At 37.1% G+C, this 15,124-nt stretch overlaps 1 protein-coding gene across 14 annotated transcripts in view; it reads right to left on the bottom strand.

Annotated features, from left to right (window-relative positions):
* The window catches only part of Tenm3 (teneurin transmembrane protein 3), a 2,430,710-nt gene that overhangs the window by 424,132 nt on the left and 1,991,454 nt on the right, over positions 1–15,124 (bottom strand). For all 14 annotated transcript variants that reach the window (XM_078031007.1, XM_078031002.1, XM_078031009.1 and 11 more), the window contains one exon: positions 14,661–14,967. In XM_078031007.1, coding sequence (XP_077887133.1) covers positions 14,661–14,892 — 232 coding nt within the window. In that variant the 5' untranslated portion in view covers positions 14,893–14,967. The remainder of the gene's footprint in view (positions 1–14,660; positions 14,968–15,124) is intronic.

Raw genomic sequence — 15,124 nt, 5'->3', positions numbered from 1 at the left:
GATCTAAAGCAGACACTTCCATGAGTTTTAAGAAATGCATGCATCTACCACAAGCCCAAACCAGATATGGCACCTCTCCATCATGCCAACCAAGTTTTCCTGTGCACAGCTAATTCTTACTCCCACAGGCAACCACGGTTCTGATTTCTTGTACTGTAGATTAGTTTTGTCTGTTCATGGAATGTTATAAAAAGGGAGTCATATAGAATGTACTGTGGATCCTTTTGATTAACAGGATGTTTCTGAGATTCTTCCATGCTGTTGCACACGTCAGCAGTTCATTCTTTTGTATTTCTAAGTTGTATTCTATTGTATGAATGCACTGCATTTATTTATTTTTATTTTTTGGTACCAGGGATGGAACCCAGGAGCACTTAACCACTGAGCCACATCCCTAACTGCTCCTCCCCTTTTTGGTACAGGGGATTAAACTCAAGGGCACTCAACCACTCAGCCACATCCCCAGCCCTATTTTGTATTTTATTTAGAGACAGCGTCTCACTGAGTGGCTTAGTACCTCACCCATGAGGAGGCTGGCTTTGAACTTGTAATCCTCCTGCTTCAGCCTCCTGAGAAGCTGGGATTGTGTGCCACCACATCTAGCTTCCCCAGCCCTTTTTATTTTTTATTTTTAGACAGGGTTTCACTAAGTTGCTGAGGCTGGTTTTGAGCTTGTGGTCCTCTTGCCTCAGCCTCCCCAGCTGCTGGGATTACAGGCATGTATTACTACTGCAATTTATTACATCCATTCACTTGGGCCTATGATGAATAAAGCTGCTATCAACACAAGTTTTCATGTGCTTTGAGTAAATATTTAGAAGATGAATCTCTGGGTCCAAGAGGAGACGTTATTTTGACTTTATATATGAAATTTCCAGTTTCCAATGCAGTTGTGCCATTTTACATTTTACACTCCCATCAGCAATGAGTGAGAGTTCTGGTTGTTCCATGTCCTCATCAATATTTGATGCTGTGAATCTTTTTAATTTCAACCATTCTAGTGGGTGAATAGTAATCTCATTGTGATTTTGGCTTTAATTTCCTTGACAGTTAATGATGGCAAAGATTGTTTTCATGTGCTTATTAAACATTTGTATATTTTTAATGCAACATTCCTCTTAGAAGTTTTCTGCCCATTTTGAAATTGAGTTATCATTTGTTATTGATTTTTAGGAGCTCTTTATATAACCTATACTCAAGTCCTCTGTCACACACACACACACACCCACACACACACACACACACACACACACAAATTTTTCTCACTCTAGTTGCCTATTCATTTTCTTAAAGACATCTCTAAAAAGCAGAACGGTTTAATTTTGATGAAGTTTAATCTATCCAAGCTCTTCTTTTCCATTTAGCCTTTTCATATCTTTTCATAAAGATATTTTTGCCTAACCAAGTGTGTGAAGATATCCCAAAACATATTTAGCATTTTATTGTGGTTTTCTAATAAAAATTAGCAAGATAAAGGAGTAGAATTTAAAAAAAGATTTGATGAGATTCTGCTTATTCCTGGCCTTATAACTCACCAGCTATTGACTATGTGAGCATTTTAGCAAGTGTAGGTCTCAGTTTTCCTCACCTATAAAATGGACTTAGAGGATTGTAAAGATCTCCCAATCCCCTAAGTCTATACAGATGCAGGAAGAAGGCAACACAATGACAGAGCTGAGAACAATAGCATCAAAAGTCCAAGGAAATGGAAGAAAAAAGGCCTTGGATAAAAGTGTCACAAGAGTTCACATTTCCTTTAGCACGGTTGATATTTCATCCCTAAGCTAACTCAGACGCAGGATGCCATCCTCTGGTCTAGCTCCTCCCTTGAACACCATGTCTGGAGTTCGTCCTGAATTAAAAACTAACCATCAGACAGCAGGGACCTTAACAAGTTCTAGTCTGGAAAAGGTGCTTTTCTTCTCCCAGCTCCAAAGTGTATAACCGACCTGCTTGGTTCCAAAGCAGGGATTATTTTCTGATTTCAACCTTTGATTTAAAACTGGAAGTCTTTCCTTCACAGAAGGAACCCCTCCCCAAATACAATTTCTGTCAATATTTTACTGTTTTTCGTTTTTGTTTTCTTCTTTTTACGGTGGTGGGGATTGAACCCAGGGCCTCACCCATGCTAAGCAAGGGCTCTACCCTGAGCAGCATCTCCAGCCCTTTTGAAAATTTATTTTGAGACTGCATCTCACTGAATTGCTCAGGCTGGCTTCAATTTTGCAATCCTCCTGCCTCAGCTTCACATGTAGCTGGGATTACAGACATGCACCACCATGCCTGACTGCTGTTTTTAGTTTTCTTTCAAGTTTTGTTGTTGATGGTGGTAATTCAACTGATAATTTTTAAAAATGTATTTCACGTGTTTGTAAGAGGTTTTAAGTAAAGGTCTGAGTAAAGCTGTTCATGAATTCTTTCTTTTTATAGTTTAGTTTTTTCCTAAATCTAAATTTCACAATTGCACAGAAAGTCCTCACTTATGTTGTGTCTAGATGTTGGTAAGGATCAGTATACGTTTCCCATGAAAACAACATGAAGGATGTCAGGCTGGAACTTGCAGGTCTACCAGGGTCTATGTCCCTAAGGGACTGAGTCAACAGCACTCGGGAGCATGGCTTCCACAGAGGAGACTGTCTCTTTGGAAACACACAATCCTAATTCCAAACAAGGAGACCTAACACAGGAGACTCTTCATTGAATTTTCTGTTTACCATGCTGGGAGACAACTCCTAAGCAAATCCTTGATGATTACCTTGGTTACATGAATGGTCAATGAAGGTTAGGGGCTGTGTGTAGGGATGTTAAATTAGGGATTAGCTATTGCCTTTTCCTGACTAAGAGGTAAACTAATTCACTGTTTCAAGTTTATTGACCATTTGAATTTCACTTTTGTGAATTGTCTGTTCCTACCATTTTCCCACGGGATTATTTATTTTCACTATGTACAAGTTACTCATCTTATTGCAGATATAAACTTTACATATGTTCTATGGATTAGAAATATATTTCCCCGTGTAATGATTTTGTTTCTGGGTATTTTCATTTACATATGAAAAGTCTGCAAAAATAATTACAGAAGCCTATTTCTGTTTCCATTAAAATAGTCTCCCCTGCTCTTGGGGTGTACTTATAGTCCCTGGTCCATATTGTGGAGATCCACATCCCCTTTCCCCTTGCCATCTCCTGTTATATAAACTGGCAAGCAAAAATAGTACACATTTCCTTTCCAGCAGCTAAGAATGGCCGTGCATAACAGTCCTGAAAAAAGAGTTGTAGGAGGAAGTCTCAGGGGAGTGAAAGAAGCAGTCCAATGCAGAGAAGAGCCTCCTCACCTCTGCGCTCATTGTTATTTCAACAGGAATATGAAAGTACAGCGACCACCTGGGGATTCACAGGACAAAAGCCACATGCTAAGGGTGGCAAAGCAAAAGAAGATAGAAGGAATTTGGGTCCTTGATGGCATCTTTGATCCCTGGACAGTCTATCTTTGGATTTATTTGCAAAAAAATAATAATAATAATAATAATTCTCTTAGGTGTTTAAGCCACTGTTTGGGGAGTTTTCTGCTATTCATAGATCATGTCATTCCTGTATTAGTCAATCTCCCAAATTAACTTCTAAAATTTTTATTGCTTTATTTTTTTTACATTTGTCTTTAATCCATCTTAATTTATTTTTGAATATGCTGAGAGATATGGGTCCAATTTTATATTCTTCCAGATGGATAACCAGTTGTGCCAGCACCATTTATCAAATCATACTGAATAAAAAAATTTTTTTTGTTTTATGTTACATTTCTGTACATACTAGGAAATTTTAGTTTATTCCATGAATCTATTTATTATTTGTACCAATAAAATATACATGTGATAATAGAAGCTTCGTAGTATTTTAGAAATTATACAATAAGCCCATTTTATTCTATTTGCCTTTTCAACATGTTTTTCGCTATTTTTAGACATTTATTCTTTCACATGAATTATAAGATCACTTACTAAAATTAAAAATAACCCTAACCCATTGGGATTTTATTTGATAGTTTTGACTTCTACACATTTGTTTAATGAGAATGGACATTCTTATGCTTTTAGCCTTTCAATCCAAAAACATTGCCTATCTTTCCATTCATTCAGATATTGTTTTATGTCTTTCAATAATAGTTTACAGATCTCTTCATTTTGGGTCCCCTATTATGCTTATAAAATTTATTTCAAAGAATTTTATAGTGTTTGCTGCCTTTGTGATATAGGTCATTTTTTTTTTTCTGACTTCCACATTAAGTCGGTAATTGCTTAGTAACTACTGTAATTGCATATGTTATGGTTTAGATCTTGACTGTCCCCCGAAAAGCACGTGTTGGAAGTGTGGTCCCCAATATAGGAAAGTTCAGAGGTGGGCATTTAGGCTAATCCATTTGCTGGCTTAATCCACTGATGAGGTCAGACCCCTAATCAGAGTTGAAAGAACGGATGGGTGGTATTGTAGGCAGGTAGATGTGGCTAGAAGAGGCGGGTCACTGCAGGTGTGTAGCCTTGGACTATAGCTGTCCCTGGCTCCTTCCCCAGCCTGTTTCTGTTTCTGGCTGCCATTAGCTAATCAGATTTCCTAGGACACAACCTTCTACCATGATGATCTGCCTTCCCTTGGGCCCAGAGAAACAGTCAGCTGACCATGGACTGAAACCATGAGAACAAAATTAACTATATTACCTATGTCATCAATACATTTATCTAGTATTCATTCAAGTACAAAATTCATATCAAATTCAATTGTTTTATTTCTAGAGACACATGGATTTTCTATGTATATAGTCATACATTTAACAAAAGTGCTAATTTTAACTTTTCCCAAAATATACATCAATTGTTGGAACTTCTTCTCTTATGGCATTTACTAAAACATCTGGAGTAATGTTGAATAGTAATTGTGACACTATTGTTGAAACTTCCATATGATCTTGATTTTATTTGAAAAGTCCTAGTATCCCACCATTTTGAATGCTATTTAACTTTTTAAAATAATCATCTTACACATGATTATCATATTTGTTTTTTCTTCTTGACTTAGTTTAATAAAGAATGTTAAATTTTATCTAAAATTTTTTTTATCATCTATTGATAAGATCATGTTTTTCTACTTTGATTAATTAATATAATTGTGTTAACACATTTCTTATATTGAAAAAAGCCTGCATTGACAGCAAGGCTTAGTAACCACTTGGTTATTAATTCTGTTTAGCATGTTATACATTTTATATATTGCTGGAAATATAAATATAGCTATTTAGAACTTTTGCACACATAATGAGAAGCAATTTTGGTTTACATAGCTTCTCTTTTGTACTAAAGTCAATTTTGTTACTAGGCTGTAGCAATTTTTTATTTTTATTTTTTTTAGTTGTAGATGGACACATGCCTTTATTTTATTTATTTATTTTTAAGTGGTGCTAAGAGATCAAACATGCTAGGAAAGTGCTCTACCACTGAGCTACAGCCCTGCCCAGACTACAGCAATTTAATATGAATTTTGATGCATTCCATCTTTCGGGGTGTCAAGTAGCTTCTTGATGTTGAACTTAGTTGTACTTTGAAGGTTACAAAAATTTCACCTAGGAACCTATCTGGCACTTTTAAATGGCACCTGTTTTAATCACCTTCCTATTCTCTTCTGAGATACTTGGTTTTGAACAAGTTTTCTCCATGTTCTAAAATCATTTGGGTGAAATCATATTTTCTGAGAAATGATAAATTATTCTAGATTTTTCAAATGCACTGCTTAGCATAGTCCCATTTAGTTGTTAAAATATTTTCTGTATCTCTCCTTCTTTTTGTTCATTGGGGCTCTCTATGAATCTTTTTAAAGAATCAGCTTTTAGTTTGTTTTAAATTCCAGCTTTGATTATCTAACTTTTCCTATTTCATTTGGTTTATTTTCCCCACATTTACATATTTCTTAACATGAATACATTTATATACATTTATTGTTTATATTTATTCTTTAAATATATTTCTTAGCAATATGTTTTCCTATCCATAGGGCTTTTACTATCACCCATAAATTTTGGAAGCAGAATTTTTTTGTTTTCTGTTGCTTCTTATCATGATCAATGATGTCAAAATCCTTAGGGCAATGTTGTTTTCATTGGTTTTTATTTTTGTTATTTGTTTCTAATTTTACTAAATTTATGATGAAATGTTTTGGCTTATAAAGTTTCTTCTTTTCTAAATGCTTATGTTTCTGTTTTATCGCCAAGTACAGAATCAGTTTATGAAAGTATTCCATACAAATGTGAAAAACTATAATTTCTACCTGACATGATAGATATCTGACACACACATATATAATAGCTAAAAAAATTAATTAATATTACATAACTGCTTTCTTAATTTTTTTCTTTTATATCTGCCTGATTCTGAAAGAGGTGAATCAACGCATCCCATTATAATGTGTTTCAGCAATCTCTTTTTCCCAATAGTTTTGGCTTAGAACTTTAGCTACTACATTGTTTAATGTACGTAATTTAAGAGACCTTGTCCTCTGTACTGTGTCTTTTATTGTTTGCTCATTGGTCTTTTTATCTTGTGTAAAGTTTTTTTTTTTAAAAAAAAAACTTGTTCTTTTTAGTTATACATGACAATAGAATGACATATCCTACATACATGGAGTCTAACTTCCCATTCTTGTGGTTGTACCTGATGTGAAGTCACACTGGTCGTGTATTCACATATGACATAGGAAAGCTATGTCTGATTCATTCTATTGTTTTCCCCATTTCCATCCCCCTTCCCTTCCTTCCATTCCCCCAGTTCAATTCAGTGAATCCCCTACCCCACGTTGTAAGTCAGCATCCAAGTATCAGGGAGAACATTTGGCCTTTGGATTTTTGGCACTGGTTTATTTCACTTAGTATGATAGCCTCCAGTTCCGTCCATTTACCAGCAAATGCCATAATTTCTTTCTTTTTTATGGCTGAGTAATATTCTGTTGTGTATATGTACCACATTTTTTTTATCCATTCATCTACTGAAGGGCACCTAGGTTGGTTTCATCGCTTAGCTATTGTGAATTGAGCCGTTATGAACATTGATGTAGCCACTCTCTATAGTATGCTAATTTTAAGTCCTTGGGTATATGCTGAGGAGTGGGATAACTGGGTCAAACTGTGGTTCCATTCCAAGTTTTCTGAGGAATCTCCATACTGCTTTCCAGAATTGTTGCAATTCCTTGTTTAGAGTTTTTAAAATAAATTCCACCTTTCTGATATTAATGCTGGTGCTCCTGCTCTCTGTTGGTATTTACCTGGTGTCTCTTCATTCTCAACCATTTCTTTTAATTATTTTAAGTGTGTTCCTTATAAATGCCAGTAACTTTTAGGAACCAATTGAATAGTTGATGTCAAGATTTGTGTATTTATGTTTCATGTAATATGTGGCAGGTTTTATTCCTTCCTTCTTGTTTTACGATTCTTCATGATTTTCTTTGTTTCTTCCTTTTCCTTGGAGCTGTTCTTGCTAATTTGGTCACGTTGATATCCATTGCCTTTACCCTGCTAATTAGGTAGGTCTATTGTGCTTTGTTTCATTCTATTAATGATTGCCTTCCCTTTCTGACATTCAAATTCAAATACATGTTTTTCATTATTATATGAATGTAAGAGCAATTATTTACCTCCAATAAAGCTCTATTTCCTTCTCTCTCCATCTTCAGATGAGATGGGATTTCGCAAGACTTTAACTTTCCCTACCACTTTTCCCCACCTACAGAGTAGCTGAGATTGATAAGTACTTTTAGTTCAGCATTTGTTAAAGCTTCCCTCCAGCTGTTCTGTAACCACCATTTGAGGTTTAACGATATATTCCATAAAGCTGATTGCTCATCACCTCTCCTCTTCACAGGCTGTGATTCTGCCTAACTTGGTATTCCTCCCTGAATGTACCCTATCCATTGTAGATACAGTCTCTGGATCTTTTGTACTCCCAAATTATCTTTCATTCATTCTGAGAGATGAATGGCATGATGGGGTTCAGGACATGCTACCACAAAATATGGCACCTTGGCATTTGAGAAAACAGCAAAGACAAAAGGCCATTCTCCCCCATCCTGTATCTCTTTCCCTTGAACACAGGTCAGAAATCCTAGGAGGGCCACTCTCTGACTTTCTCCCCTACAGCTGGTCACAAGGCCCTCATTGTGTGGATCACCAGGTAGGGGCAACCCTCTATGTGTGGGTGGAGAGAGGAGAGTTGCTGCCCCTGTAAATGACTATGAAGACTCCTTCAAAGTTGTTTTGTTTTTTATTTTTGTTTTCCAAATAAGGCCCTCCAGGGAAACTTACAAGGAACCATCCCGACTCTCTGAGTCACAGTGACTTACCCTTTCTCATTATCATACTAGATTCTCCACCCATGGGTATTTCTGTCTTGCATTTTTTGAACACATGATGTTGAGCTCAAACTGAGCACACTCAGGAAGGCATAGGCCTCTACTTACAATGACAAGTCTTTTCTATATAATTATGTATAAAATTCCCCAATAAAAGCCCCTTCTTTCTTTGTTTAAAGAGATAATCCTTTGAAAATTATCTTCAGAGTCCTTCTCATTTTCTCTAAGTAATAAATCTTTCTTCACTTTTTATCTCTTGGTTGTACTTATGGGTATTATACTCATCAAGAGGTGAACCCATTGTGTTTGGTTACAATTGGAAAGGTAGCTTTCCTGTGTCCAGAGGAAAGGAACATCCTTCTCTCTGAAAACACAAGAATGCAGAGAAGAAGCTGATCAAACAGGTCATGTTAAATCAATCTCCCCTTTCGCTCCCAAATCTGTGCACATTTTCCATTGATGTCTATTGTCAGTTTGCTTTAGAGACTAAAATTATTGTAACTTTAGTAGGTGGAAAGAGAGGATTCTTCTGTTGCTATACTACCATCACAACATACTCCATCTGTCTATACTTCTCCATAACTATTCACCTCTTTATCAGACCTAAGCATTAAAATACACACATTTACCTGTTTCTTTGGATCTTCATTTCCTTAGGAAAGTTTCCATGGCACATAAGGTGTAAATTAAATACCTTTGTATGCTCTTCTCTTATTAATCTTCCTTTTGTTATAGGGCCTTAGTGATGAGCCTAGTGATCTCTAAGAAAAGATATCTTTCCTTCTCTGTAATATCTTCTCTGCATATACCACCCTAAGGCATTATGCCACTATCTTCTAGCTTTCATTGTTTCAGACAAGAAAATCATTATTAGTCTTATTTATTTTTCTTTATAAAAAGAAAAAAAAGTTACTTGATTTTTTTTACCTTAGAATTTTGTAAGGGAAATGTCTTTATCCCCAAAGAATTTTTCTGGTGTGTACTTAGGGATATGTGTGTTTGTGTGTGTGTGTGTGTGTGCGCGCACACACACAGTTATGCATGTATGTTTATCTTAATTTTGCTTTCTGGTTTAGATACTTCTACTTTGTCCTTAAAACCATTCATTTGGATTTCAACAATGACCCCTCTCTTCTTCAACTTATTTATGTATTCATTTTGGTGCTGGAGATGGAACCTAGGGTCTTATGCATTCTAAGCAAATGCTCTACCACTGAGCTACACCTTCCATTCTATTTTATTTTTAAATTTTAAAATTATGGCTTTTCTCTCCCTCTATTATTTGATTGCCAGTGTTGGTTGTGTTGGTGGTGGTTTTTAAATTATTGTTGTTCTTGGTTTTCTGTGAATGCTCATATTATAATTTTTAATTTTAGTTCACATTGTCATCTGTCATCTTCACTGATCATTTTCATTATATGCTTATGGCTCTGTCTGCTTGCATCCTATTCCATTTCTTGCTTGCTGGTTGCCATTAAGCACATTACTTTCCTGAGGTGCCTTAAGAAATAGTGGGAAGTTCTGTTAGACTCTAAGGACAAGCCTTTCTACTCCTTGATTTCCATAGCTGGCACTCTCATAATATCAAGAGTGGAGAACTGCATCTTTTAGGTTCCCCCAGCTCCTGAGGGGCAAGGAAGCCAGCTGCTCCTCTCAGGCAAGATCCAAGGGAGATGCAGGCCAGTCTCTCTCTCTCTCTCTCTCTGGAACCATGAAGTGGCAGTGTTCTTTTCCATCTTTATCCTATTCTGATCTCTCACCAGGCCCTAAGTGAAAACACTAGTATCAGAGTGTTCCTTTAGGACCCTAATAGATTTTCAGCTCCCATTTGCAACCTTGATAACAGTTCAGCTCAGAGGAGATAAGGGGTTCGTTGGGAGATGGGTGAATGAGGCATCAATCAAGCCACCATCAAGCCAGAACCCTGGATAAATATTTACAAGAGAGCCCAAGTTGTTCTAATATTCTTTCTTGGGAAGAGGCACGTCTAGAATCTGCAATATTGTGTAAAAGATGGGCTAGAACTGGAGATGTAACTCAGTGCTAGAGTATTTGCATACCATGTGTGAGGCTCCTGGTTCACTCCCCAGAATCACACAAAACATAAATAAATAAAGGACTGGGGCTCAGGATGCAGCAGAAGAATCAGGACTTACAGGACCTACTTTCTTTTGCGTCCCTAACAGAACTCTCCTAAACCATACTTATGCAATGTCATAATGTCAGAATATGAGCCATGTTTGTGGAAGCTGGAGGCTACTGGATACTACTGCTTATGATAAAAATGAAGAAATGACAAGTCGCAAAAAGAGGAGCTTCTGGAATTGGAACCACCCTGTTAGGGAACACCAGAGGTGAGTCACACCTAGCAATCACGGAGTGCCTGTCTTTGTTAATCTGCCTTCCTCTTTCTTCCCTTCCCTTCTTTAAAAATGTTTTTTTTTTCTATTTTGATTTCAGTTATGTGTAAACATAGACAGGATGTAGCTCTTAAAGTATAAAAACCAACAACCTTTCTCCCCATTGCCAATTTAGAAATTAAGAATAAATGATCTTTTCATTGATCATCTTTTCATTTTAAAATCCTGAAATTCACTGCCCCAACATGGATTACTGACTTTTAAACAGTTTGAGTTAGGATTGTCTCAAAGTTGGTTTTCTTAGACTTGTGGTTTAGTGAAACAAAAATATTCTTTTTTTTCCAAACACTGTCTCTTTTTAAATTTTGCCCTTATGACCAATATTCCTTGTTGGAGTTGACAGCATTCTTGTTTGGTCAAGAAGACTACCAGCACATGCAGAGCACAAGAGAGATGAAGCAGAAAAAAAAAATTTTTTTTTTCTTTTATCACTTTTCCAAAACTGTGGTATGATCTTATGCAGCTGTTTCGTAAGAAATGTGTCTCAGACCTGACGGGATAAATTCTCTTCAAAGATGAATCAAAGAAAATAGTATCCAAGAATGCAAAACACGCCATTGTTACCCTAACCCCATCACACCTACGGAGAGCTCCACAGCTGCTGAGAGAGCAACTATTTCCATCACCCATAAACCACACAAAGAGATTGAAATAGAGAGAGAGAGGAGATCTATGTGAGATCCAGTCAAATTACACATACTGTGAAAATGAAATCATCCCCAGCCTTAGAGTATCTAAATATAACACGTAATTAACAGTAGTCACCTGCCAGTCAGTAAAGCCATAAAAAATGATTAAAATCAAGTTTGATGATAGGCTATAAATTTGGTGGATAAAAATAAAAACACCACATTTCTAGATTTGAATTCTCCATGTAATTGCATTAACAGGGTCTCTGCTCCCTCCAGCTGAAGTGGCACTTTCTTATGTCATTTAAGGAGTAAGGGGACGCAGGACTGACGAGTTCTTTTAAAACTCCATGGGCAAGCTAAATGAGCATGATTCTTTGGAATTGTTTCAGAGATCTTTGGCTACTATTAATATTTTCCATCTTTCATTTTTATTATGTGTATGATGTCAGGAGCTGTCGCAGGAAGCACATTTTGTCAATTAAATAATTAATCCCACAGCATAATAGTCAGTGAGGAAAAATTGACATTTGTCAGGTTCAAAGAAAATGAAAGCCTGGGAGGATTTTTCATTATGCTTGCTTAAAAAAAAAAAAAAAAAAACATAATCTGATAGCAGACTCTCCCTATTCATTTCTCTCCTATACCTACGGCCCTTGCTACAAACACACCCCATAGCAAACCACAGGGAAGGAAAAGAATTTGCAATGCTTCCTCCACCTTCATCCTTACCCACCTCAGTACATACTCAGATTATTTTTATTTCCTATATATGTCTCACATTTGCCCACTTCTCACCATCCACACTACCACCACTTTAATACGGAGTCGAAGAAAAATAACTCCAAGGGGCTATTAGCACACTGAATTGCCTATTTTCTGCACAGAGCTTTGAATCCTAAGCACTAGAAGTAGTCTGGCCTGGGGTCAAGTGCTCACTAACCAGGGGATCTCCAAGCCTCCTGGGTCTCACTCTGTGGAAGGAGGCTACCAGGAGGACCTAGTCATCAGGTGACTGCACACACAACCCACTCAGTGCCTTGGCACACAGTCAGGCATCAGTTCACCTTAGCCAGAATTAGCATTATGTTCCACTTGTGTTTTCATACATTTCTCATTGAGGAGCCTGTCAGTGAATCATGGCACCTTCCAACACTGTACTTCTGCTTTTCCTTTCACTTCTGCTCTTAAACTTCCCACTTCTCTACTGGGCTCCTGACACCAGGCCTCCATCTGCTGCCTTGCTCGCTTTCTCCTTGCTGTGCCCCTTTTTGCTTTCTCCTTGCTGTGCCCCTTTTCCTTCACTAGTCCTCGGCTTGCAAGGAGCTGAGTAATATTACTATTTGGTCCCCAAGAATGTCAGTTCCAGGGTTTCCACAGATGGTATCGCCAATGTCGTCAACAACAGTCTGCACTGGATTAATGCTGCCTAGGAGGTGAAAATTTCAGTGCACTATTTTTAACCTGTTTAAGCCTCTTCCACTCTGCCAAAACTAAATGCTTGCTTGGGGTGGAGATGAGTCTCCTCAACGCATAGCACCCCATGTGTTACTTTTTTTCTCCTAATAGTATTCCACAATGTAGCCTCCTAACCAAAACAACAACAACAATAACAAAAATCCCAGGGCACTAAAGAGTTACTTTTATTACAAAATGCAAGTCTTCATGCTTGGTTCAGATCTTATCCCTGTCTACACTACCTATTTTTTTTTTAATTGGTGAATGATGTACACTTATGCTCTATTTCAGCTGGGTAGACAGTGTGAAAGATAGAAAAAATCAGGTTTAGAATTGGTACAATGAACTGAGTCTCTTGACTTAAGATGAGTACATATGTCAAATATGTGTTCTATGTCTCCTCTAAAAATGAATTTAAAATCTTTAGCTATCTTGTCCTTTTTCATAAAATTTAATACCAGCAATCAGCAAGACATGATTAAAGGGGGGAAAAATCTCTCTTAAGGGAATCAAATGAATTTTCTTTGGTGTAAACTGATGTGGCTGAGTGAATACTATTGCATCTAGCTAGGGAAGGCTCTTTCCACAATGCAGAAAAGAAACATGGGAAAGTTTTGAACAAACTGTTGCACTATAATTTTTTCTTAAATTTGTTCCTGCCCAATATCAAATTCTTAGTCACACTGTCTGTGAAGTGATTGGAAAAGAATGAATATATTATTTACTATTTAGGTTTGATTTATTTCTTCCCCACTAATTTCCTGATTAGATTAACTAAGAAACAGTAAGTTCTGTGTGAATTGTAATGCATGATTTGAATGTAAAAGGATTTTGTTTTTATTAGTAGTAATTTTGCCCACATCTCAAGACTGTATTAAATGAACTGTATAACTATGAATGCCTCCCTTAAAATAAACTACTGTCTTGGGCTGGGGTTGTGGCTCGAAGGTAAAGCTCTTGCCTACCATGCATAAGGCACTGGGTTCAATCCTCAGCACCACGTAAAAATAAAATAAAGATATTGTGTCCACCTATAACTAAAAAATAAATATTAAAAAAATAAGCTACTGTCTTAAGCACAAAAATTGGTTAATTTAGTATTGTGAAGTCAAGATGCAGATGTCATTATCCCAGTGGTAGGATATGGATACAGAAAAAAGGGAATGTAAAATGTTCAAGATATGTATGCAAATGATCAAGCCACAGCAGACTATTTTACAGGAAACTAGAATGTTTTCAGGTGTAATCTTAATGTACAGGGTTACCTAAGAGAAGGAAGATGGATCCCTTTGATGGCAGGCTCTTGATAATGTGCAGCCTTGCAAATAGCTGGGCTGGATGGAACATGAGATTATTGAGGGTCATAGTTCTTATTTTCTTGTGAGGGACAGGTAACTTTCCTCTTCCACAGCTCCTGGTTTGCTTGTACTAGTTCTAACTATAAAAGCTATAATCGTGAACACCTTCATTCAAATAAAAAGGAGCCCTACAGACTTGAGTTTCAGGCATATGCACACAAAATTTGGCCATGCTTAGAACCATAAACTTTACATGTGACTGTGGAACTGTGGAATACCCTGTGCATTGGAGCCAATGTACCCACAGGTGCCTTTCTACCTCTAATCTGGAATATGGTGTGATCATCTAGCATCTCAGGATAAGAACTAGTCAGACACGAAAACTGTAAAAATAATCATGTCCCCTTCTGGGAAAAACATGGCACCTACAAGTTAGTAACATGCCTCATCCTGCTAGAACCATTACCTACCTTGTCTAGAATACTCGTCTGCTTCTCTGTGAACCAAATCCTTTACTCTGTTTCCGTAAAGCAGCCGTGAAGAATCATGATCAAAAGCTTTCAAGGTTTCACTGGAACTATAAGACTTCTGCGTAGGGACCCTACACTCCTCATTGTCTGCAGAGGAATTTGTATATCGCCGTTCTTTTTCCCGTCTGCTCTTGGTGAGGGAGCAATAAGGCCTACGTTCTTTCACATCCATACTTCATTCCTTCTGTGTGCACATCGGTCCTGCTCGTTACAAACTGTGCTCAGAGTTCCATTCTCACTGGCCTCTCTGTAAAGATAAAAGGTTGGCATGATATCAGCATAATATTCATCTAAAAACTGACTATGCTCTATCCTTCTCAGTGTGGAGGGTGGTGGAAAAACAACCAGCTTGCCTATCTAGGATCTTGCTTTCAACAATAAATTAGTTATTTGTAAGGTTGTTG

This window comes from Ictidomys tridecemlineatus, chromosome 14 (genome assembly GCF_052094955.1).
Source record: "Ictidomys tridecemlineatus isolate mIctTri1 chromosome 14, mIctTri1.hap1, whole genome shotgun sequence".
Lineage (NCBI taxonomy): Eukaryota > Metazoa > Chordata > Mammalia > Rodentia > Sciuridae > Ictidomys > Ictidomys tridecemlineatus.
The sequence above is the reverse complement of the archived record's forward strand: the minus strand, read 5'-3'. Positions and strand labels throughout refer to the sequence as shown.